Source organism: Planococcus citri, chromosome 4, assembly GCF_950023065.1.
Source record: "Planococcus citri chromosome 4, ihPlaCitr1.1, whole genome shotgun sequence".
Lineage (NCBI taxonomy): Eukaryota > Metazoa > Arthropoda > Insecta > Hemiptera > Pseudococcidae > Planococcus > Planococcus citri.
Window position 1 is genome coordinate 37,508,047 of NC_088680.1, and position 23,453 is coordinate 37,531,499.

Consider the following 23,453-nt stretch of genomic DNA (forward strand, 5'->3'; position numbering starts at 1 on the left):
AAATCAAAAGAAATTTTTCACCATAGCAACTGCAACATTGATTGATACCTATTTACATGAAAACACGCGTACCTACTTTTTTGAATGAAGGTCAAAATTGCAGTTATGCCATTTTTGTCGAAACAAGCTAAATCAGGAAATTAATTTTTCCATTTCAATTTTTTTCAAAGTTTTGTTTTAAAAATATTCAAAATGTAATAAAAAATACAGTTTTAAAAACAAAAACTTTAATTGCATAGTGTTTATTCACCATTATTTGCGTGAATTCCACGAAACACAATTTCTCGTTATGAAAATTTCTGAGAGTTCTCACATCAACACTGTTTATTTACAATAGAATACAGAAATGGCGTGTTGTGCAATATTTTATTCGACAATTTTCAATATGATAAAGATTTTATTTTAATTAAAAATTAATTAATTTTAAGAAACAGTGAATAGTTGTTACAATTAAATCGAGTTGCTATTCTGTACGGTAATCATCATCAAGTGAAAGTCGTGTGCGCTATGTCATCGTTGGCCGAAAATTTGGACGGTGTTTTTTTTGGACGACTGTGTCCAAATATCTTGTAATTCTGATGTTATTATCGGAGTTTTCGTACAAAATGAACTGGTTTCGAGGTGTTAATCGCCAATATGTTATTACTTGAACGCTATTGTTCAGCCCTGCTGTCTTGAACAACCTCTAGTTTAAGAATTTTGTAAGTTCTCAATACTGATAATGTTTGTTTATCATTTTGTTACAAGCGTTAATTTAGCGTCTATTCTGGAGCTGGAATTTTCCATAGTTCGATATACATAACAGTACATTTGCGTTTAAAATTTCATTTTTGGGAGATTCTGATGTATGAGTATGCTGAAATTCTGTTTGCAATATTGTCCAACTTTTGAATGTGAAACACAATTCAATTTTTATATAGTAATAATGGGAAAGATATGAAAATTTACTTCTTACAGAGTAGTAATCATTCTGGTGAAATTATTTCTTAGTACTGAATGTTGCGCATAACGTTGAACTGATATCGTTAGATGGATCTGAATGTCGGATGTATGATAATCAGCAGCGTCAATTTAGTCAAACACTATGCCTATAGCGTTACTAAATCTTACTGTAGTATACGGAGTGTTTCATGTGTTTTGATTGATATTCTGTTTTGTTTTTACAGATGAAATTTGTTCGACTGGAGGTGTGTTACATAAAATCTTCTAAATGAAGGTAATTTTTTTATTGCTGCCGTATAATAAAATGAGATGAAACCACGAATTCTAAGGACACTTAACGCTCGTTATTTGGAATACGAATTTGAAAAGAAATTTCAATTTTTTTTCAGAGAATGCCCAGAGGCCGTAGTCAAATGCCCTTTTACGGGCATGCCCCGTGTCCAGATAATGATATGCCGCATATGCAGCGAGGCCCATGTTTTACCGATGGTTACGGTAAAATGGACGGACCTTGCGGGTAATTAAATACCAAATGACGTTAAAATGAGAATTTATGAGTTTACGACTGATAATGAATTTCTTATCGTAGTATGGGAGTCGGTGAATTCAAATCTCCGATGATGGCTAATCCAGAACCACCCCCACCACCTCCTAAAAAGAAACGAAGGACTTCGAATACAATGGCAGCTGCACCACCGCCACCTCAGTCGCCAGCTATGCAAGATTTACTACCTCCTCCGCTAACCGGTAGGTGATCTAAACATTGAAATCTACTTTATCGAAGTATTCCCTCTTATAAATTCTTTTCGATAGGTTACGGCGATACAATCGTAGCTTCAAATCCATTCGACGACACTCCACCTCCGACTCCTACGATGTCTCATATGAATCCAATGAATCACGTCAACAAGCACATGAACGTAGGTCCTTGCATGTCACCAGCTGCTTCGATGATGGGATCGATGAGTCCGTGTCACATAGTCGGATCGCCGATGAATTGCGGTCCACCAGTCGGCAGCCCGATTAATTGCGGCCCTTCGATGGGCAACTGTAGTCCAATGCCAGGTGGCGGAAATAACCCGAACTGTGGTCCAATCGGTAGTCCTCATGCAGTTTGTAATACCAGGCAAGTTAGTCGAAGTCCGTTGATGTGTCCTCCTATGAGTAATGCCGGCTCAGTTATGAATTGCGGTCCGGGAAGTAATAATCCAATGAACGTGAATTCGGTGCATTCGATGAATAGAAGTCCACAATCGTTAGGCAGTCCTTTGAGTTCAGTTATGGCATCAAATGTCCGCGGAAACTCACCTCTGGACTGTGGCTTGGGTTTAAACTCGATAGGATCTCAAAAAGGTAGCCCTATGTCGGTGATGAGTTCGCACAATATGAATAGTTTGAATTGCGGCTCTCCGATGGGTAGTCCGTCCAACGTGCAAATGAATAATTGTAATAACGGTGGCATGAATATGGGTTCACCGATTACCAGCCCATTAGGCAATGTACCATGCTCGATGCAAAGTGGGCCTGATTTAGGTATGAATTTGAACGGTGTCATGAGTCGAAGTCCGATGAACGCGCCTCCTAATTCCGTTGGTAGTCCTATGTTGTGCAATTCAACGATGCGTGGACAATCTCCTTTAGGTGGTGGTCCTTTAGGCAATAGCCCGATGAACATGAATTGTAATTCGAATCCTAACGTAGGAATAATGGGACCCAAGTCCGATTTAAATATGAACGAACTAGCGGCAATGGGTAGAGATAACTGCGGTCCTGGCCACATATCAATGAAATCGAACCAAGGGCCAGGATGCGTCATGCCGATGAACAATCCGTGCTCGCGACCGTCCGATATGAACTCGATGCAACCTTGCGGGCCGGGACAAATGAACAATTCGCCTCATTGTAACCCAATGATGAATAATCCTGGTGGCTGCGGCCCCGGTATGAATAATTTACCATGTATAGGAAATAATATGAACCGACCGCCGTGCGGAGTGAATCCTATGAGTATGGGTAATCCGTACGATGGCATGAATCCGCAATGCAGACCGAACATGAACCGATCTCAGTACCCTAGACATATGAACAGCATGCATTACGGTGGCCCACCACCGAATAGTATGAATAGTATGTGCGGACCTCCAGACATGGGCAATATGCCGTGTCCACCAAATAACCAAATGCATTGTAACGACCAGGCTATGAATAATCCGCAATGTGGCGTTAATCAAAATATGAACCAGTGCGGAGGAAACATGTTTAATTCGCCTTTTTCGCCGTTCGATTCAAGATGCAGTCCGAATTTACCTTTCAATGAAGTTTCCATGAATAATGGCGGAGGATTTTACCGCAATATGAATCATACAAGCCAAGCGCCGTGTATGCCGAATATGCGTAACCCTTGTAACGTTTCGAGCGCCAGTGACTTACCCGGTCCTGGAGATATGTCCGCCATTAAGACCGAATCCCGTGACCACAGCGATCTCAGCGCCGATATTTCGAATACAGTTTGCGGATTAACATCCTCGGACAACAATGACGATCTAGGATTGATGTCTTGTGGCGCGGATAACTTTCTGAAAGAAGACAGAAAACCGAAAGATTGCAACGGTGGTCTTTCGTTAGAAGACGAAGCCGATAAATTAGACGACGTTAAAAATAAACTAGATCTTGATAAGAAAGACGCCATCGTTAAAATAAAAGATGAAAAAATTGATGGTAAAGAAGACGACGATGTTAAAACCATAATTTCCCCTTCAAGCTCCGGTGCATCTTCTCAAGGCCCTACCAATACTATTACGGTGACCAGCGCTTCAACCACGTCCGGCACAACGACCAGTTCTTCTGTTACCAGCGCAGATCCAGATAACAACGATAATTCGACAGCTAACGCTACCAGCGAAGGAGTCAAAAACGATACCGAAGATGATTTATTCAAAAGCTCAGACGGAGTTAATTCCGGTGCAGGGAATACGAACAACGAATCTGAAAATAACCGATCGGCCAACGAAACTAATGATAAAGATGACTCGGAAGACAAGCTCCACTGTTCAAATGAAAACGATACCAGTTTCGACGATAACGTCGATAATACTCGAGATGACAAAAATTCTTCGGCCAACAACGAATCCGCCGATGCTACCAATTCAAATTGCCCCGAATCCGAGAATACTGAAGATCGTAATAAAGAAAACGATAGTTCTACTCCGATTAAGCTAGAAAATGACGAATTTTTCGACGGCGTAAAAAATGTTTCAGATTTAGGCACCGGTGCTCCTTCTCGTCCTGGAAATAATTTCAGTAACGGAAACGTCATCCCTACGAGTAATTTTGGCCCTGGCAACGATGTCTCCGGTGTAATGAATAATCCCTCGTCGTGCATGAGCGATACAATGTGTACGTCTTCGGTAATGCCGAATATGAATAGGACCATCATGTCAAATGCGATGAATCATTCGATGAATTACCCTACCAACAGACCGGTGAATATTGTAAGTTGATGGTTGCGTAGAATGTTGAAATATTATTTATTTCGATACAATATGCAAATTGTAATTATAGGTAAATCCGTTGCAGGTATATCCTTCTAACAAATCCAAGGTGTATAATCCGCAGAATCCGAACGCGCCTCCAATTTACGCGTGTGGGCATTGTCACAAAGAAGTTAACGATAACGATCAAGCTGTTTTATGCGAATCAGGGTGTAATTTTTGGTATCACAGGTAAATTTTCATTCGACTTTGAAATATTTCAAAACATTTTCAGCTGCTCTGGCATTACTTCATGAGCTTGATTAACTTTTTTTTTCTTCTTCACAGAACATGTTCTGGATTAACAGAACCAGCGTATCAACTCTTGACAGCAGAAATTTACGCCGAATGGGTTTGCGATAAGTGTCTAACAACAAAGAAAATACCGCTAGTAAAATTTAAACCTTAAATCAAAAGTTACTGAGGCCTAATTTTCCTATTCTCTTAGTATTTTAAATCACACTCGGATTATTTATTTTTCTTTTTCGTTTCTAAGAAATTAGCGTATTTTTGACGATGATTAATCACATTTTTAATGAAAAAAGATACTCATTTAGGAAATATTTTATGTATATTGTAATTATGGTGTTATATATTTTAATGAAAAAAAAATGTTGTGTAGCTAATACTAGCTTTAGATACCTTTAAAATTTATAAGTCCCGAGTGATGATCGAGTTCGAGTGTTAGTTCAGTTAAAAACTGATTCGTAGAATGTTCGTGAACCTTATACATATACATAGCTATGAAGAGCTGAAAATTTTGAGAAATTTGAAGGAGTTACGAGTACAAAACTCAATTTACCATGGGAGCAGTTCATTTGGAGAGTATCGAGTGTAGTTTTCTTTTCTCGCGTTCATATCGTGCAATTGTGTAGATTTGAGAAAAATTGCTGGAAGTATTTACCATTTTTCGAATAAAAAGTGCATGCATGATAATTATTATGGAATCAGTGACCGGTGCTTTGAGCGGTGTACCGATGCAATCGGGAGTGATAGAGAAACTGGTCAGAATCGGTATTTCGCTTCGATTTATTCTTTCTTTCCTGTTCTACTTAATGTGCTTTCGTATGATTTTTCCTTTTTTTGTGCCATTTTTTGAAATTCACTTTCCATATTGAGAGCACGCCTTTATTCTAGATACCCTATTTTATGTTTTTTTTGTGTATGTTTTTCCTTCTTTCCTCTTAAAAGCCTTACAGTATAACTTAGGTAATAGGTATTGAATCACATTCGATACTCGTAAATGTGTAATTTTTTCCTTTTTCTAATGTTGACGTACTTTTACCTTTTCGTGTACTGTAATATTTAAGGCGTAGCGTTTTAGCGTAGAAGTAGTGTATAACTAATTGTTTCATTATTTTTAAGCAAATAGTTGTGAACTGGTTTCAACGAGTTTTTTTCCCTAAACCATTAATGACGTTTTGTTTGAATTAATACCAGTAAACGTGTTTTTTTTCGCTAGTGTGCGTGATTGCTGTATTTCTGTTTGCATATTCATACTTATTTAGCTGGGTTATTTATTTTTTCTTTCTTATCTGTTGTACATTGTGTATTTTAATTATAATTGTTTACTAAATTAATTCCCCTCTTTTATTATTGAATTTATTTACAGTGAAATACTTGAAAAATCTAAGGATATCATCAATGTATTTTGTTTCATGAGATGTTGAATGGAGCGAACGAACACAAATTTACATTTGGAATCGGATTTGAACGTAAAATTAATGTTCTTAATATGTACTTTGAAAATATCTTTAGTATAAAAATCAAATTTCAAATTGAATTAATTTGCGCGAAAAAGCAATGAAAATTCCGGAGGGAGCAGTTGATAGGATGAGTAACGAACTCGCCTTCGACCTTCTCACAATATTCATCAATTACTTTTCAGTATTTTTGAACAAAATTCTATTGAAGACTAATTACAGATTGCCTATTTAACCTAAAACGAAACAACTGGATGAAATCTTCATATTTTGTTCGAGCAAAATAAGTAGTACTTGAATGAAACCTCCCACTCTGAAACGCCTATAATGGAACCTTTGGTAAAGTCTGCGAGATCTTTCATTGAAATTGAGAAGAATGTCTTGTGAAATAGACCACCGAAAAGCTCAAGAATGTTGAACGCTGTTTCGCCCTTATCCCTGCACTGAGTATTAATGAAAAACCAGCTGAATCTCAAGCAGTTTCAAGCCAGATGAAGAGATTTTATATAAATTTAGTAAGTACATAATTAATGAGTTGGTGAGTATTCATTCACTGTACAGTTTTAGACTTTGGATTAAGAGTGGTTGGAACCTTGAAGTAGAAGTAAATAAGGTTTTCCCATTTCCTTTTCCACTCAGTGCCTAGGCATCAGACCACATCAGACAATCAGTTTTTTTAAGCTCCACATGCGTTTCTTTCGGTCTCCGTTTAGTGCCTAATCACTAGTCGGTGTTAATTGTTAATTTTATTTCATTTTATGAAAAATTTCTATTTCAGGGAGACCCTTTTTCTAAGAACGTAGGTATGGTCTCCTCTACAGTTTTCATTTTCATTTTACCATTCAGTTCCACAACTCCTTCCTACTCTGCTCAGGTCTCGTCTAACGATGGTTTTTCGATTTTTTTCTCAATTCTTATAGTATCTTTCCGGAATCCGGAACTACTGAATGCTGATTCAACGAAATTCAAATTCAACTCAAGTCTCAAGCAGTCGACCATCAAATCAGATATTCAAATTCAACTACAAACAAAAGCTCTCCCAGTGATATAAATTCCAACTAAAAAACCTTCTTGACGTACAGCTTTAGTAACCAAAAACTTTCATAATACATTCGCTTCGCATCGCGAATAATATCCAAACGTATTACTACTTTCTTACATAATTATATTGAAATACAATTACAAAAAAAAAACACAATAACAATTCAAGTACAAAAATTACACACACGTAAAAATCAAAAAATATCAATGCACTTGCACTATTTTAAACTTATAAATGCTATCGATATGAAACACATGTACATAAAGCAAAAAGATTGTACAAAAATACAGTACATATTAAATTCTTCATTGAATTTTCTACTTCAACAACTTATTTATAGACCCCTTAACGAAATACGAGTTTAAATATGGTCGGTGATTGCATCTATTTCCATTAAATCAATGTCAGTTTCAGTTTTGATCCCTGATATTTGATTGGAAGATGCTCTTCTTGCCATCAAGATATCCGTTGCTGAATGCGAATCAGAGCTGATATCTGAAATTAGATGCCGTTTATCATTTTTAAATCACGAAATAGATAAACACAGTGAAATATTTTACATAAATTTTGATAGGTACTACATTCTTCTTCGTCAAAAATTAATATTTTGGCTAAATGGTTTTCTTTCCAAAATCAGGATATATTACCTTTCGACATCAAGTTTGGTGATGATGGATCATTTCGAGGTATCATAGGCATCTGCTTCAACACAGGAGTCGTACTGAATTTAATATTATCATGAGTAATTCCATTGGTTGTAGCTGTACTATTGATCACCTGCAAGCAATATTTCAAAATTATGCTTTAGTGTTGGGTCAAATAATTCATTTAGCTCATTGGTCATTGCATTATAAAACACACATTTTTATCAAATCATGAACATTAATTTATTTTTGAAAATGAAAACGTTCGTTAATTTAATAAATTGGCTAGTATAACAAAATGAAAATGATTCAAAATGATGAATTGTTTCATAAACACTTTACATAGGTAGGTACATTAGTAATTTATCCCATTATAAACAAAAATTCGATAAACTCCTTACTTTTTTCGTATTCTTCAAATTCGATTTCAATTTATAATTAGACTGCGATAAACAGTAGCGATCTGGCGGTAATCGGATTCCTGACTGTGGTTTTATTGGAGGTAGTGAGGTTGAATTTTTGCTTCTAGCCAGTTCTAATAACACCTATATAAAACATATTAGAATGAATGAATAAATCACTCTCTAAATTGTAACAATAACAACACTTTACAGTTTACATACATCTCTGGGAGGACCAGCAGATGTCATTTGTTCGGCGTGCATTTGGATTGCTAGCTTCACATCATCTACGTCTATAGTTTTCTTTTTGGCATGATTTGCAAACACTCTAGCATCATCGAGAATAATAGTGGTGTGCCCTGTAAAGAAATTGTGCTTTGAGATAAATCTTAATTAAATATTTGAATTCAATTACAAACTAGAACTAGATTTACTTACAATATATAAATTCGAGTAACTGATTGATAACTCTTGGATCGAAATCGTTGATACCCAATTCTTTCAGTATAGCCATAATGACTTGGGCGTCTTTGGGAATATATTTTACATTTTGGGAAGACATTTTAGAACATAAAAGTGAATTAAATAAAGCAAACAAATTAAAATTCAATTAAGAATTTCGGCGATCAAATTCAAAGTATCAAGCGGTGAGTTGATTTGATTTGATCCTGATCATTGATTATTTTATTTCAATTTCCAAGGTTCATCGAAACTCAGAGGTGTGAACTTGAGCCACTTGCGCAGTAAATGCTGCGTAACGCTGTCTGTTGAACCACCCTACCCTGGTTGTTGATGTCCATGTCCTTCGTCATTCGTGTTTACACGTTTGTACTCATGTAGTTGTAGTAGTTGTTCAGGTTTCATGCAGTAATTTTGCGTTCTCGAAAGAAGAAAGGTTGAATTATGCGTTTGTTTGTGCTTATTTTACCAACGTAGTTTAATTGATTAGTGTAATATTCATCGAAGTCGAACAGTATCATTCTAAAAGTGTTTGCATCTTGATCATCGTAGTTTCGCAATATTCAGTCATTGTACTATGAATGCACCACCGTTAGCGTAGATTTATACGTCTTTTTCATCAGTACAACAACAGAATCTAGTTCCATCTAAATAACCATGACGACTGAAGAAAAATTCAAAGCTGCTGTGAACGTTATTCGAAATCTTCCTAAAAATGGTTAGTATCATTCTTTCATTCGTGTACTTTTAATTCGCACTGCTGTAGGTGGTTTATCTCTCTAGATTAACCTGTTTGGCCAGATTACTCGAATATGGAATGTTTTTTTACGTTTCTTTGTTGTATAGTACGTAGTTGAACACGATGATAAGTTATTTTTAACTCGTTGATTGATATTACAGGACCAGTACAGCCGTCGAATCACGTCATGCTCAAATTCTACGCGTACTTCAAACAAGCCACCGAAGGACCAAACACAGCTCCCAAGCCAGCTTTCTGGGATCTTATCAAGAAAGCGAAATGGGACGCTTGGGCAAAACTAGGAGATATGGAACGCGAGACGGCCATGAAAAACTACGTAGAAGAGTTCAAAAAGGTATATTGACCTTTACGTTCAGTAGGTAGGTTAATTTATGCAGAAATGCATATACGCTTACTGTACAATCGATGTATTTCATTTTCAGATCGTCGAGAGTGTCTCGAATTCAAACATGGACGTCGATAAATCTTCTGTGGATTCGTTTTACGCTTCAGTTCCGATGAAAGATTTAGAATTAGTCGTCGGTCCAGTCATTCAGAAAGCTCGTTCAAGATCCAATTCTCCTATACCTGATGTTTTCTCACAAACTTCAGGTTGGTTTAGCAGAATACCGTCCACACCGTGAACGTAACCAATGTTTATGTTTGTTTAGAAACGTTCGTGTGTACAAAAATATTATGTACGCGTAGAACTATAGAAAGTTGTTACGCGAAATGTTTCTCAGAATAGGTACATATTTGCGCGAGTAAATATTTGCGATCAACTATTTTTTAGATTTACCGCAAGAAAATGGTATCGCAGAGAACGATAATTCTAAACCTGATAAAACCGTTATAGCCAATGGCGATATCAAACATCCAGTTGTTAATGGAAAAAACGGTGTTTATGTTAATGGAAGTTGTGGTAAATTCGACGACGAAGACGACGACGATGATTTCTTTCTAGATACTATTGAGGTATGTTTGAATGATATGTAATTCATCATTGAATGAAACGCAAATTTTAGACAATTTTTTCCCCATTTGTAGAATTCCGATCAAGGATCTAGAGCTAGACTGACTGATGAGAGACTTTATAGAAATAATGCTCAATTAAACTATGTCAACGGGTACTCTAATGGATTCATTGGTAGGTATTTTCTAAGCCAAAATTCCTTCGAAATGAGTATGTAATTTACTATTCATCAAAAATGAATTTTATGGTTTTTTTTTCAGGTGACAGTAATAATAATAGAAGATGTTATTCTGAAATTGATATCGAAACCAGTCAACAAATTTCGAGAGTAATTATATCGTTGCAAAAAGATTTGGAAAAAGTTGTTAAAAGTGTTAACCTTATTGAACAGAGGATCGGTCAATTACAAGGAGAGGTTTGTCGAACATTTTTCTTAATCTGTCTACATATTTTCGTTTGGTGATGATTCGAATTTGAGGTATCAAAGTGAACCTGAAATCATTCTGAACTTGTATTTTTTCGAATTGAAAAAAGTAATTATTAAAATTACGGAGGTTTTGATAAAAATGACAATAAGATGATAAAAATATCCACGTGCCTCCGTAAAATTAAAATATATGTATTTAGTAACAGAAACGAACGGAAATCCTACTAATTTTCAAGTTTGAGTGCAACTACCGCAGATAAAATATAGTTAGATCTTAATTCGAGATGACCTCGTATTCGCATGCAATGTTTCAACAGGTCAGTGAGTTTTTAAAAAAATCCACATTTTCCATGTCTAATTTGCAAATCGAAAAAGAAAAATAAGTTCTATAAATTAAAACTGAAATTGTGAATTTGTAATAATTGGTTTCCTGTAAAACTTTCATCTTATTGAGGAAAATTTCTAAATATCGAATTACCTTTACTTATATTTTATTGTGAGGAAACTTCCTCGTTATGCTCTGATTGACATTGATTTTTGTGTATTCTATTACCACGATAATGCAGGTCGGAATAATGTTGGTATATTTTCACGTAATTATTCGGTTTACAGATTGTTATGCAAAAATCCTCCAAGTGGCCGTTTATGACATCACAAAATATCGTACCTTTCGTCATATTATTCACGTGGCCGGTGATTTTACAATTGTTGATTGTATGGTTTCGAAGAAAGAAGTAACGCCGCAGATACCGTATTCGGGTTTAGGAATTTATTTTTATGTGTCGGTTTACGTTTTGCCTTAATTTATCCCTTATGTGATAATTTCGCTTTATTAACGATAACACTGTGCAATATAAAATGTGGTGTTTTCGTTGTTTAAATGATGACTCTTTGTGTATTGTGTTTCTTATACCGATCCTTATATTACCTATGGCATCACAATATCGTGAAAATTTATGCTAGTTCGAGTACCTAATATATTTAAAAATACTCTGTTCTGTAGAATATTTCGTGTATCCAAGTTACCAGGTTGTAGTGTAAATGATTAAAGTATGGTTGTTGACGACGAACGTGTCGTCTTGTCTTGTACGTACTCGTATCAAATACTTCATTCCATTACATATTACATTGTTATACTCCAAGAGCTTTTTTCTCTAATTTTTTTCATTTTTATTTTTATGTATTCGTATAATAATTGTTTTGGAATTTTTATGCATTAGAAAAGCAATAAACGCGGTGTTTAACTATACATGTTTTTTTTTTCTTTTTTAAAATAATCGTCTCAGCGAGCGGCATCTAAGTGTGTTCATAGGTTGACAATACAGTATCATGAGAAACGTGAAATTATTGCTGTTAACGACGGGCGAAGAAAATCATCGATGATGAAATTACTCATCACGAAAAAAAAAATCCGGGAAAGTGGTGTTTATCCGGTATTACAAGGTGATGTGAATAAAACATACTCGTAAAAAAACGTAAGTGACATGATAATTAACCCGTTCAAGCGTTTCGCAGCCGATGAATTTGTAATGTTACACGATTTACTTTCGTAATAATCGATATACGAACATGCAGTATTACGTACTACCTTTTTTTTTGAATCCGCCTATCCTACCTGACGTAAAATTACAAGCACCCTTATAAAAAAAAAAAAAATACTGGAATATAGATGACACTTGAATTTGACATATTTTATATTATCAAGATTGTTGGTGGTTGGCGCCCACACAAATTACGATATTGCATCATTTGAGAATCGGGAGAAGAAAAAATATAAAGAATGACGTCGGTTATTAAATACAAGAAGTAATATTGATTCTCTACCATGTACTTTAAGACTGCTGTCATAAATTTAAAATAATAAACCCTCATGTAACTTTAATACTTTGTTGACAGGAGGCAAGAAAAAAATGACAAAAATCATTTTTCTAATTGCTAATCAGCTCGAACACTGATGACAACCTTATCAAGTAAATTATTACCGCGATTTTCCCCATACTCGAGAGAATGCAGTAATTTCCAAAAAATCCCTACGGGATTATTTTTTATACGCTCTACCCAATTTACTAAAATGTTATGTTAGTTTTAGAAAATATCTCTTCAAAAATTAACGGTATTCGTCTCAGTCGAGTTTTTCACTTCGGTGCTGCTCAAATATTAAGCAAGGTACCTACAGTAGTAATTTTGTGCGATTTGAAACAGGTTTTTGTCGTCTAGTCTTGTACTTACAATAATAAATGGAATGGAAATTCATTTTTATGTAAATAAAGGATTATCAAAATTCTTAACTTCTTATTCATAGCTTTGATCTCATTATAGCTTTTATTTGTATAATATGGCTTCTTTTTAACGTCAAATGAACTCGTGAAATCGTCGACGTTTCTTCTATCGTCGTTTTTTTTTCCTTCTTCGTTATTAATCTACTTATTATAATTTGGTAAATTTTGGAAGGAAATCAATTGAAATTTATTACACGTGGGCGAAGTGAAATGAAATTTGAATGGTACTTGCGGTTTAGTGGGTTTGTAAGAACGTCTATTATTGATGGAGAATAAACGGATATTGTACGAGTGCTTGTTCTGAGCAAATTTTTAATTGCAGTGGTGTCTTTTGTTTCATGTCAGTGTTACAGTTACATACTCATTCGAACTGAAACCAAATGGATTTTGATGAATATCGTATTAGAGGTAAGCAAATTTTTTTATTCGTGAATACCTACCTTAAATATTAACCTGCAAATAATGATAGGAGTTCTATAGTTTTACGATTTTTAAGCTTTTATCGCTTCTAAAATAAATCGACTGCAAAAAATTTGTATTCGGCAATTATTCCATTTCTTTATTTTTTTAAAAAATTATTCTCCTTCAATTATACGTAATCAAATGCTCTTCTGCTTGATGCAATGTATGATAAATAGACTGCATAGGTACCTACCAGTTTACCAAAGTTTCATTTTTTGACTTAAAATTGTCTTCTAAAATTATTAGATATGTAACTTCACGATTATTATTTTCAAAAAATAAAATAAAATATATGCAGGCGTAATCGGTATGCAACTTCTCAAACGTGTTCATTCAAAGTTTTTGGAACGTGGCTGGTGACGTCATAGTCAGCGGTTCAAAAAATTCAGTCCTTTTCTTGTTTCTTGTATATTGTACATATGCGTCTAAAAAGTCAGAAAATATGTACTTACCTATTTTAGATTATCACTGTCGCCCAATGGTTAGGGGAGAGCTTAAAAACTCCAAATTTTCAAAACATTTAAACGAAAACGTTTTTTGAGCAGTTTTGAACAATTTTGGCCCAAAAATTGGGTAATGATTCGTGATTTTTGAGATGTCTGAAAAAGTGCTATGCGACCTATATCGAAATGGCTTAAAATTTCGCGAGAAATCATACTTAATACATATTTCGACAAAAATGTATTTTGAGTAATTTTGAAGAATTATAAGCTCCAATTCCAAAATTGGGTCATGAACACATGATATTCGAAGTTTCATATGATCCATCAAATCGAAATGGGTTAAAATTTCAGTTGAAATTCAAACACTTCTATCAAAAGTCATTTTGAGCAGTCTTGAAACATTCTGAACCTGAAATTGGTCAAGATTTTCGAGGTTTTTGAAAATATCAAAAACTTAAAAAGGAAGCCGAACTGACATAGTCGGGGAGCCCACTTAAGGATAAATTGCCCCCCTCCCCCTCCGTAGATCTTTCGGGACAACTTTTTTCTTGGGGGAGTCCTCAAGAACATTTCTAGCCTTTGTACTCAAAGAAAAAAGTGGCCCTACATACAAAATGGCGGCCATTTTGATTGACAGGTCAGCCGAAATCGCTTTCAAACTGTACAAAAGTAGATCGAAAGATCAAGCAAAAATTAATCATCTGTCAAAATTTCAAGTGCTAAAGTGCATTTTTCGATTTTTGGTGAATTTTTGAAAATCAAATTTAGGTTAAAAATGAGGGGAAAAAATCAAAATTTTACCAAATTGACCAAGAAAGCTGAAATTTGGGATATACTCTATTTTCGACATGTCAAATCGATTGGAAACTGTTTCAAACCGTTTTGAGCAGTTCTGGAGCCTCCAGCAGATTTTTGAAACTCGAAATTCCCACAAAATTTCACCAAAATGGTGTTGGAAAGCTGAAATTTAATTTATTCTGCAAACTAATTTCAATACGCTACGAAGTCAACTGCAGGGGGATTTCAAGTCGTTTTGGAGCCCCCAGCAACTTTTTGAAAATTACTGGAGCCTCCATCAGATTTTTGAAACTAAATTTTCACAAAAGTTCATCAAATGTAGATGGAAAGCTGAAATTTACTCTACATTCCAATTTAAACACCCTCTGAAGACGTCTTCAGGAAGGTTCAAATCATTTTGGAGCCTCCATCGACCTCTTGAAAATTACTGGAGCCTCCAGTAGATTTTTGAAACTTGAAATTCCCGCAACATTTTACCAAATGGAGTTGGCAAGCTGAAATGAAACCACCACGTAGTCGACTTCATGAAGTTGACTACATGATGGTTTCAAATGGTTTGAAGCTCCCAGCTACTTCTTGGAAATGTCAATTTTCCAAAAAAAGACCATACGACCTTTCAAAAAGTGGCTGGAGGCTCCAAAACGACTTGAAATCCACCAGCAGACGACTTCGTAGGGTATTAAAATTAGTTTGCAGAATGAATTTTGACTTTCTAACTCCGTTTGAAGAAATTTTTAGGAAATTTAAAATTTCAAAAACCTACTGGAGGCTCTAGTAATTTTCAAAAAATCGCTGGATGCTCCAAAACGACTTGAAATCCCCTTGCAGTTGACTTCGCATCGTATTGAAATTAGTTTGCAGAATAAATTAAATTTCAGCTTTCCAACTCCATTTTGGTGAAATTTTGTGGGAATTTCGAGTTTCAAAAATCTGCTAGAGACTCCAGAACTGCTCAAAACGGTTTGAAACAGTTTCCAATCGATTTGGCATGTCGAAAATAGGGTGTATACCAAATTTCAGCTTTCTTGGTCAATTTGGTGAAATTTTGATTTTTCCCTCATTTTTGACCTAAATTTGATTTTCAAAAATTCACCAAAAATCTAAAAGGCACTTTAGCACTTGAAATTTTGACAGGTGGTAAATTTTTGCCTGATCTTTTGATCTACCTTTATGGTTTAAAAAATTTCGTGCAATTCCTAAGTTGGAACGCAAAATCTACGATTTTGGCTGACCTGTCAGTCAAAATGGCCGCCATTTTGTAAGTAGGGTCACTTTTTTTTGAGGTCAAGGACTAGAAATATTCCTTAGGACTTCCCCTTTAAGAAAAAAGTTGCCCGGGAGGATCAACGGGGGGGGGGGTGCAATTTATCCTTAAGTAGGCTTCCCGACTAATAAGTCGGTTCTGGACAACACTGCATTCTCTGCATGGGGCCCATCGCATGTTTTTTTTTCTTCAAAAATCCCGAAAATCACGATCTTATTTTAGCCATAAAATTCATGAAATCTGCTCAAAATATGTTTTGATAGAAATTTTTGATTTAGTATGAAAACTTTAAACCATTTTGATAAGTTGTATACATTTTTTTTTTAATTTCTAAAAATCTCGTGAGTTCATGTCCCGATTTTGAAACTAAAAATTCTTCAAAAATACTCAAAATTCATTTTCGTCGAAGTACATATTTCAGTTTCTCGCAAAATTTTAACCCCTTTCATCGGTCTTGGACAGTTTTTCAGAAATCTAAAATCACGAACCAATTCTGGGCTCTCAAAATGTTCAAAAATGCTTGATAAAAATTTTCGTTGAAATAATCGTATTTCTCGCGAAATTTTAACCCATTTTGATAGGTCACATAACAGGTTTTCAGAATACCAAAAATCATGACGCGATTTTGGAGTTCGTAATTCTTCAAAAATGCTCAAAATATATTTTCGTTGAAATATTTCAATTTCTCGCGAAATTTTAACCCATATTGATGGGTCGCATGACACTTTCTTAGAAATTACAAAACTCACGACTCGATTTTGGGCTCTTAAAATTTTCAAAAATGCCCAAAAAATATTTTCGTTGAATTATCTGTATTTCTCGCGAAATTTTAATCTATTTTGATAGGTTGCAAGGTTACTTTTGAATGATTCTGCGACAGTTCATTTTTACTAGAAATTAGTGAACGCGTTGTTCTTTTATTCATACTTTTTAGACTCATATTCTACAAAAAGCCAATTGAATTTCGGACCGCAAAAAAGTCATCCAAATTCAATTTATAGAACACTTTTTGCCAATTGGACTGTAGATACAACCATAACGTCATCATCATCAGACACATTCAAACTTTGAATGAACACGTCCGAGAAGTTGCATATCGATTTCGCCTGCCGGTTGAATTTTTTGGAATGACACGTTTTTATTTTTTATATTCTTTGACTGCCTTATAAAATTTAGATATGATTGAGGAACCGGTTTTTTTTGTTTTTTTTTCTAATAAAATTGAGTAGGTAGAGGTGCCTATTAGGTGAGTAAGTTCATGAAAATTTTTTGGAGTTTTAAAAAACTGAATATTTAGGTGTTAGAGAAGTAAATGAATTATAGCAGGTAGGTACAATTAAGTATAAATCTCATTTTATGTAGGTATTATCTTAATCTAAACATTTTCAGGTCAAAAATTTAGAATGCAACTATGTCTTGTATGCATTCATGCTAGGTACTTCATCTAACCTATCTTACATTATAAATATAGCTAGTAATCTATTACAGATTATAACAGTGATTATAACAATAATTTTGTAACGAGCACCTTAGCATATAAATACCAACAATGATAAACGTTTTATTCCAGGTAAAGAAATGGTCGACTACATCGCAAATTACTTGGAGAACATACGTAGCCGGCGCGTATATCCGGATGTGAAACCTGGTTACATGTTGGAACTAATTCCTCATTCAGCTCCTTTGAATGCTGAACCTTGGGATGATGTATTCGGTGATGTTGAAAAATACATAATGCCCGGAGTACGTACCTACAAAAGTAATACCTAACTGCCTAACTATAAAACATAGAACTCAAAATACATTAAAACCTCGTTGAATATTCGCAGATCACTCATTGGCAGTCGCCATACATGCACGCGTATTTTCCAGCTCTAAATTCATTTCCATCTCTACTCGGTGACATGCTAGCTGACGCTATTAACTGTTTGGGATTTACTTGGGTAAAAAAAAAAAATTACAAATTGACACGAACGAGGATGGTCCTAATGATATTGTAATTATTACCATCACGTTCTAATATTAGCGTTGATATTATGCAGGCGAGTAGTCCAGCGTGTACAGAATTAGAAATTCTAATTATGAACTGGCTCGGTAAAATGATCGGTCTAACGGATGATTTTCTTCATATTAACAGCGAAAGCACTGGAGGAGGAGTTATACAAGTTGTTATTTCATGCGTATACTTTTGATTGAAAATTATATCCATGTTGATAGCTATATTACAAGTTTTTTTTTTCTTCTCGATTACCTACCGTTTTATAGACAACTTCCAGTGAATCGACGTTGATCTGTTTACTGGCTGGGAGAACTGAAGCTATCAGAAGATACAGAATTGATAATGCGGTAGATGAAAATAATCTCGATGATTCCGAAATTAATAGCAGATTGGTGGCGTATTGTTCTGATCAGGTGATTATTTTTAGAGTACCAATACTTGATGAGTATGTACTAATTCTATAGGTATTCTGTTCCCTTGAATAATGGATGCTTTTTTTCAGGCTCATTCGTCCGTTGAAAAAGCTGGATTAATTGGATTAGTAAAACTTCGATACATCGAAAGCGATGAAAATTACTCTTTACAAGTTGATAAATTAATCGAAGCTATTAAACTGGATAGGCAAAAAAACCTAATACCGTTTTTCGTTAGTATCATATATACATGTATTTCACAAATGTTTTATATAAATCCTATAATCACGATAATCAATTTCTCACCTCACAATACACACCTTTCTGCAAACATTTTTTCAGAAGCCACAAAAAAATCGGGGAAAAATAATAAATAAAGTAAAGTTTTTCAAAAGTTGCCAAATTTTTTCTTTAAAAAAAAAAAAAAAAAAAAATATTCAAACATTTCAACAATTACCTACTTTAAGAAGCAACTAAATTTGCTAGAAGACATCTAGATCGTTTACAAGATTACCCTAATCAATTTGCAAATGCTTTATTAGACCCAATAACTAATCGTAGAAAAATGGTATTTAAAAAAAAAAAAAAATGTAACAACAAGATTTATGAATTTTTTTTCCAAAACAAAACGTGTCAAAATTTGTATTATTTTATTCAAATAATGCTGATGAGGGTGGGGATTTATAGCCAAGAGATATCGAATTCAGAGGAGAAAAATCAAAAAATTTTCGGAGAAATTCAAGAAAAACTCTCAAAATCGTACATTCTAGCCATTAGCCCCAGTTGACGGTGTATAAGAACTTAATTTTATGCTTTTAGGTTTGCGCAACTTTAGGTACCACTGCTGCTTGTGCTTTTGATAACTTAGAAACCATCGGACCAGTGTGTAAGTAGAACAAATTATCGAGGATAGATAATTGTAAATTTCAATGTATTTTTCTAATCAAAATAATCGTTTATTGGTACACCCTGTCAATGATTTTATTCTGTTTAATATAAATTGGCGGTAACATTAAATATAATATTGGTCAATTTCCGCATTGATCACTTCTCATGGGAAATGATAATTTTTTATAGTGTGACTATAAAAAAGTTGAATGAACTGAACACATTTTACTATCGTGTCTAAAAAGCAAAAAAAAATTATCTTATCTTCAAAATTTTCTTTACTATTTAAATTCTGTTTTTTTTTTTTAAATGTACTTATTTATTAATATTTTTGTTATGCAGGCGAACGGGAAAATTTATGGCTTCATGTTGATGCTGCATATGCGGGCAGCTCATTTATTTGTCCAGAATTTCGTAGATGGTTAAAAGGTGTACATTTTGCACAGTCTTTCGCTTTTAATCCGAGTAAATGGTTGATGGTCAATTTTGATTGTACAGCTATGTGGTGAGTGTAAATTTAATAACTATACCTACCTCCTCACATACATTATTATGAAAATTATCATCTTGATGGACTCAAAAAAAAAAAAAAAAAAATGTCATTATGTTAGGGTCAAAAATTGCGAAACTCTTCATCGTACCTTCAACGTGGAGCCTCTTTATTTAAGACATGAAAATTCAGGTTGGTATAAAGTTGCGAATGTCTTCTCTTTAATATTCGCCACGTGCTCTTTCACTAATTTATAATTTATTTTTAACGCAGGTCATGGGATAGATTACATGGTAGGTAACATTACATACGTCAAAAGAAAGGAATTCCTGTAATAATATTTTTCATCCGGTTTTATACTAAATCCTAATCACAATAATTAATTTCTCACCTGTAATGTTTACAATATGTTTGCTTTCTCTTTGTTATAAAAGTTTCATACCTATACCTTGTATAATAATTTCACGCTTTGATTCGCAGCATTGGCAAATTCCATTGAGTAAACGTTTTCGAGCATTGAAATTATGGTTCGTTATACGCTGTTATGGCATTAAAGGTCTTCAGAATCATATTAGAGAAGTCAGTGATGACCTACACCTACCCAATTATGTCATTTTTTAAATTGAGAATAACTCGGTTGTTTTCTGCATTTCTTTTAGGGTGTCAAACGAGCCCAAAAATTTGAATCGTTACTGAAAACAGATTCGAGATTTCTAATCCCAGCTACGAGGCATTTAGGTTTAGTGGTATTTTGTCTCCAAAAAGGTAATCATCTTACGGAGATACTTTTAAAACGACTGAATACGAGAGGAAACATACATTGTGTTCCGGCAGCCTTAAAAGGTAACCGTTGTTCCTTAGTACCTATATTATCACACCTTATACCTATTTTATGGTTAACTCGAGTCACACTTTAGATAAATATGTTATTCGGTTCACTGTTACTTCGCAATATACAACTGACGAGGACATAATTAGAGATTGGAATGAGATAAAAGAAGCTGCCACTATAATTATTTCTGAACACGAGCAAGCTTCCAAGACCAACTCAGTAGGAAAACATATGCTTGGTTGGTAATCTTTTTTCTCAACTTTTGCCTACTGTGTGGCTTTCTCTTGCACATTCTCAATTACTCGTATATCATTTTTTCCCTTGAAGCTGAAACGAAACTGGGCACTTTTGGAACCAGTTTGTTACTATCGAATACACCTATGTCTCCAAAAGTGGTAAATGGAAGCTTTGCAGCCATTTTTGAAAAAGAAGATTCTGTCTTGTCTCCGTGGACCCAGTGGTTGAGTCAGTTTCATAATGAGACCAAAATGAGCCCGAGTGAGTACCTATCGTTATTATACTCATTTTAACAATTGAATTTGAATAATCAAGAATTTTTTTCATTTATTTTCTGTAAATATGAAAATTGAAAATTTTAGCCTCCTACGTCAATGTGGACAGACTACTCGCGTTACAGAACCTTTGAAAATTGTGAAAAATAAGAAGACAACGAGGTAAAATCCCGTTAAAAATTGTTTAGAAGGGTAGAGAGGGGAAATCTGAAAAATTGTATGCCATGGAATCATCCAAAGAAAGAGCATACTTAATTATTCGTTTCTAGTTCATGCTTTTTGAACGTTAAGTGATGCTAGTCTTTCTGGATATTGAAAAAGTTCATCTTTCAACGAAGACCATAATTTTTCATTTATGTTGAAATGATCGTAAAACTATCAAATTATTATAAATCAGCTCACACTCCTTTGAAATCGAATCATGCAACCAATATGACTTTGACTTGAAATCTTTTTCAATAAATAAACTGCTCGAAAAATTGCCTATCTTCTTTTTCGTAGGATTCGAAATCGTATGTTTTGTTCAAATCTTCATTTCCCATTATTTTGCCTTATCATCGCTTTTGTACTATCTTGCACCGAAAAACTAAAACATTTTCAATTTTTTTTAGCTTTTCAGCGGCGTACTCGCGGAGATATGTTTCGAAGTGGAAAGCAGTTTTCGCTTGATTCCAGACTAAACATGGTAAATAAATTATTCTTCCGTATCAACATCAGCCCATTGCCTGAACTCCATAAAAATCCGGTGAAAGAGGAAGAAATTAAAGAAGAATAATTATTAAGTGCTTTGTAATTATGGAAAAGATTATACTATGTCCTCGTATAACCTTTTTTCTTCTTTCGATTAGTTGGCCGTTGGGATGAGTGGAAAAGTGCCTATGGGTGATTTTCACTCTTAATGCGAATAAATGGCAAGCTGAAGATTTAATTGAAGTACACATATAGGTACAGTATGACACAAAAGTAGTGCCCGGTGGCTTTTATTTCTAAGCGGAAAGAGCTAGCGAGATGAATGAAGCGGCGTTGAGTAGGGAAAAATAAAGTCAAAGCGACCATGAAAATTTCAGGCCCATACATAGGGTGTCCAAAAATTTAAAAACCGGTTTGGTCAAAAAATTCAAACCGGTTTTTATCGGTGCAATGTATTCTACGCACTAAGGCGACAAAAACGTGATATGAATTTTTAAAAACCGGTTCATTAATTTGCAACCAGTTAACAAAAAATACCCAAAAATTGTAGATGGAGAAAGAAGCTTGAAACAATAGTTGTTGGACGTGAAAAATTACAAAATTATGCCTAATTACATTTTGAAACCAGTTCATTGGTTCACATTTAGCAACCAGTTTTTGACAATCACCTAAAAATTGGAGATGGAGAAAAAAAACTTGGAACAAAAGTTGTAGAGCGTGAGAAATTACACAATTCTGTCCAATCACATTTTGAAACCGGTTCATTAATTCGCAACCAGTCATCAAAAATTATCCAAAAATTGTAGATAGAGAAAAAAGCTTGAAACAAAAGTTGTAGAGCGTGAGAAATTACACAATTCTGTCTAATCACATTTTGAAACCGGTTCATTCATTCGCAACCAGTTATCGAAAATTACCCAAAAATTGTAGATAGTGAAAAAAGCTTGAAACAAAAGTTATTGGGCGTGAAAAATTACACAATTATGCCTAATCACATTTTGAAACCGGTTCATTGGTTCGCATTTCGCAACCAGTTTTTGACAATCACCTAAAAATTGGAGATAGAGAAAAAAACTTGGAACAAAAGTGTTGTAGAGCGTGAAAAATTGAACTGTTTTAGCTGATCGGATTTCGAAACCGGTTCATTGGTTCGCATTTAGCAACCAGTTTTTGACAATCACCTAAAAATTGAAGATAAAGAAAAAAGCTTGATGCAAAAGTTGCAGAGCGTGGAAATTTGAACCATTTTCACTGATCGGATTTTGAAACCGGTTGATTAATTCGCAGCAAGCCATCGAAAGTTACCTGGTTGCAAATTAATTAGCCATTTTCAAAATCCAACTAGCAAAAATGGTTCAATTTTTCACGCTCTACAACTTTTGTTTCAAGTTTTTTCTCGATCTACAATTTCTAGGAATTTTTGATAACTGGTTGCAAATTAATGAACCGGTTTCAAAATCCGATCTGCGAAAATGGTTCAAATTTCCTCGCTCTACAACTTTTGCTTCAAGCTTTTTTCTCTA

At 34.5% G+C, this 23,453-nt stretch overlaps 4 protein-coding genes across 7 annotated transcripts; 3 read left to right on the forward strand and 1 right to left on the reverse strand.

Annotated features, from left to right (window-relative positions):
• Positions 1–328: 328 nt before the first annotated feature.
• Positions 329–6,052, forward strand: LOC135845024 (protein pygopus-like). Of its 3 annotated transcripts, XM_065363466.1 has the most exons (8): positions 329–701; positions 1,167–1,216; positions 1,332–1,459; positions 1,532–1,689; positions 1,756–4,122; positions 4,201–4,433; positions 4,504–4,664; positions 4,761–6,052. In XM_065363466.1, the coding sequence occupies exons 2-8, from the start codon at positions 1,211–1,213 to the stop codon at positions 4,879–4,881; spliced, it is 3,174 nt and encodes a 1,057-aa protein (XP_065219538.1). In that variant the 5' UTR covers positions 329–701; positions 1,167–1,210; the 3' UTR covers positions 4,882–6,052. The 3 variants fall into 3 exon arrangements, with proteins under 3 accessions (XP_065219538.1, XP_065219536.1, XP_065219537.1); XM_065363464.1 differs by having other exon boundaries at positions 1,756–4,433; XM_065363465.1 differs by having other exon boundaries at positions 1,756–4,433; positions 4,519–4,664.
• A 1,271-nt stretch (positions 6,053–7,323) lies between these two features.
• LOC135845028 (transcription initiation factor TFIID subunit 9-like) lies at positions 7,324–8,966 on the reverse strand. Its single transcript, XM_065363470.1, has 5 exons — positions 8,701–8,966; positions 8,485–8,621; positions 8,263–8,406; positions 7,865–7,994; positions 7,324–7,712 (listed from the first exon to the last, which is right to left on the reverse strand). The coding sequence occupies exons 1-5, from the start codon at positions 8,822–8,824 to the stop codon at positions 7,579–7,581; spliced, it is 669 nt and encodes a 222-aa protein (XP_065219542.1). The 5' UTR covers positions 8,825–8,966; the 3' UTR covers positions 7,324–7,578.
• A 144-nt stretch (positions 8,967–9,110) lies between these two features.
• LOC135845027 (acyl-CoA-binding domain-containing protein 5) lies at positions 9,111–12,109 on the forward strand. Its single transcript, XM_065363469.1, has 7 exons — positions 9,111–9,439; positions 9,622–9,815; positions 9,904–10,072; positions 10,254–10,435; positions 10,508–10,607; positions 10,694–10,848; positions 11,473–12,109. Exons 1-7 carry the CDS (start codon positions 9,379–9,381, stop codon positions 11,596–11,598), a joined length of 987 nt encoding a protein of 328 aa, XP_065219541.1. The 5' UTR covers positions 9,111–9,378; the 3' UTR covers positions 11,599–12,109.
• Positions 12,110–12,973: 864 nt separating this feature from the next.
• On the forward strand, positions 12,974–22,066 carry Hdc (histidine decarboxylase). Of its 2 annotated transcripts, none has more exons than XM_065363467.1 (16): positions 12,974–13,026; positions 13,485–13,547; positions 17,677–17,849; positions 17,936–18,049; positions 18,149–18,271; positions 18,372–18,518; positions 18,608–18,751; positions 19,338–19,404; positions 19,749–19,911; positions 20,018–20,088; positions 20,170–20,189; positions 20,377–20,475; positions 20,556–20,739; positions 20,814–20,966; positions 21,056–21,226; positions 21,852–22,066. In XM_065363467.1, the coding sequence occupies exons 2-16, from the start codon at positions 13,520–13,522 to the stop codon at positions 22,013–22,015; spliced, it is 1,821 nt and encodes a 606-aa protein (XP_065219539.1). In that variant the 5' UTR covers positions 12,974–13,026; positions 13,485–13,519; the 3' UTR covers positions 22,016–22,066. The 2 variants fall into 2 exon arrangements, with proteins under 2 accessions (XP_065219539.1, XP_065219540.1); XM_065363468.1 differs by lacking the exon at positions 12,974–13,026 and adding an exon at positions 21,328–21,402 and having other exon boundaries at positions 13,235–13,547.
• The last annotated feature ends 1,387 nt before the right edge of the window (positions 22,067–23,453 follow it).

Excerpts from the sequence above, each read along its gene's own strand:
- LOC135845024 (XM_065363464.1), top strand. Across the intron at positions 1,690-1,755 it reads ACTACCTCCTCCGCTAACCG|GTTACGGCGATACAATCGTA; the intron begins GTAGGTGATCTA and ends TCTTTTCGATAG. Across the intron at positions 4,665-4,760 it reads TGTAATTTTTGGTATCACAG|AACATGTTCTGGATTAACAG; the intron begins GTAAATTTTCAT and ends TCTTCTTCACAG.
- LOC135845028 (XM_065363470.1), bottom strand. The coding sequence starts at position 8,824 with ATGTCTTCCCAAAATGTAAAATATATTCCCAAAGACGCCCAAGTCATT. Across the intron at positions 8,622-8,700 it reads GTTACTCGAATTTATATATT|GGCACACCACTATTATTCTC; the intron begins GTAAGTAAATCT and ends ATTTCTTTACAG. Across the intron at positions 7,713-7,864 it reads ACCAAACTTGATGTCGAAAG|ATATCAGCTCTGATTCGCAT; the intron begins GTAATATATCCT and ends ATCTAATTTCAG.
- LOC135845027 (XM_065363469.1), top strand. The coding sequence starts at position 9,379 with ATGACGACTGAAGAAAAATTCAAAGCTGCTGTGAACGTTATTCGAAAT. Across the intron at positions 10,073-10,253 it reads TGTTTTCTCACAAACTTCAG|ATTTACCGCAAGAAAATGGT; the intron begins GTTGGTTTAGCA and ends ACTATTTTTTAG. Across the intron at positions 10,436-10,507 it reads TCTTTCTAGATACTATTGAG|AATTCCGATCAAGGATCTAG; the intron begins GTATGTTTGAAT and ends CCCCATTTGTAG.
- Hdc (XM_065363467.1), top strand. The coding sequence starts at position 13,520 with ATGGATTTTGATGAATATCGTATTAGAG. Across the intron at positions 18,752-19,337 it reads AAAACCTAATACCGTTTTTC|GTTTGCGCAACTTTAGGTAC; the intron begins GTTAGTATCATA and ends TTATGCTTTTAG. Across the intron at positions 20,476-20,555 it reads TTCAGAATCATATTAGAGAA|GGTGTCAAACGAGCCCAAAA; the intron begins GTCAGTGATGAC and ends CATTTCTTTTAG.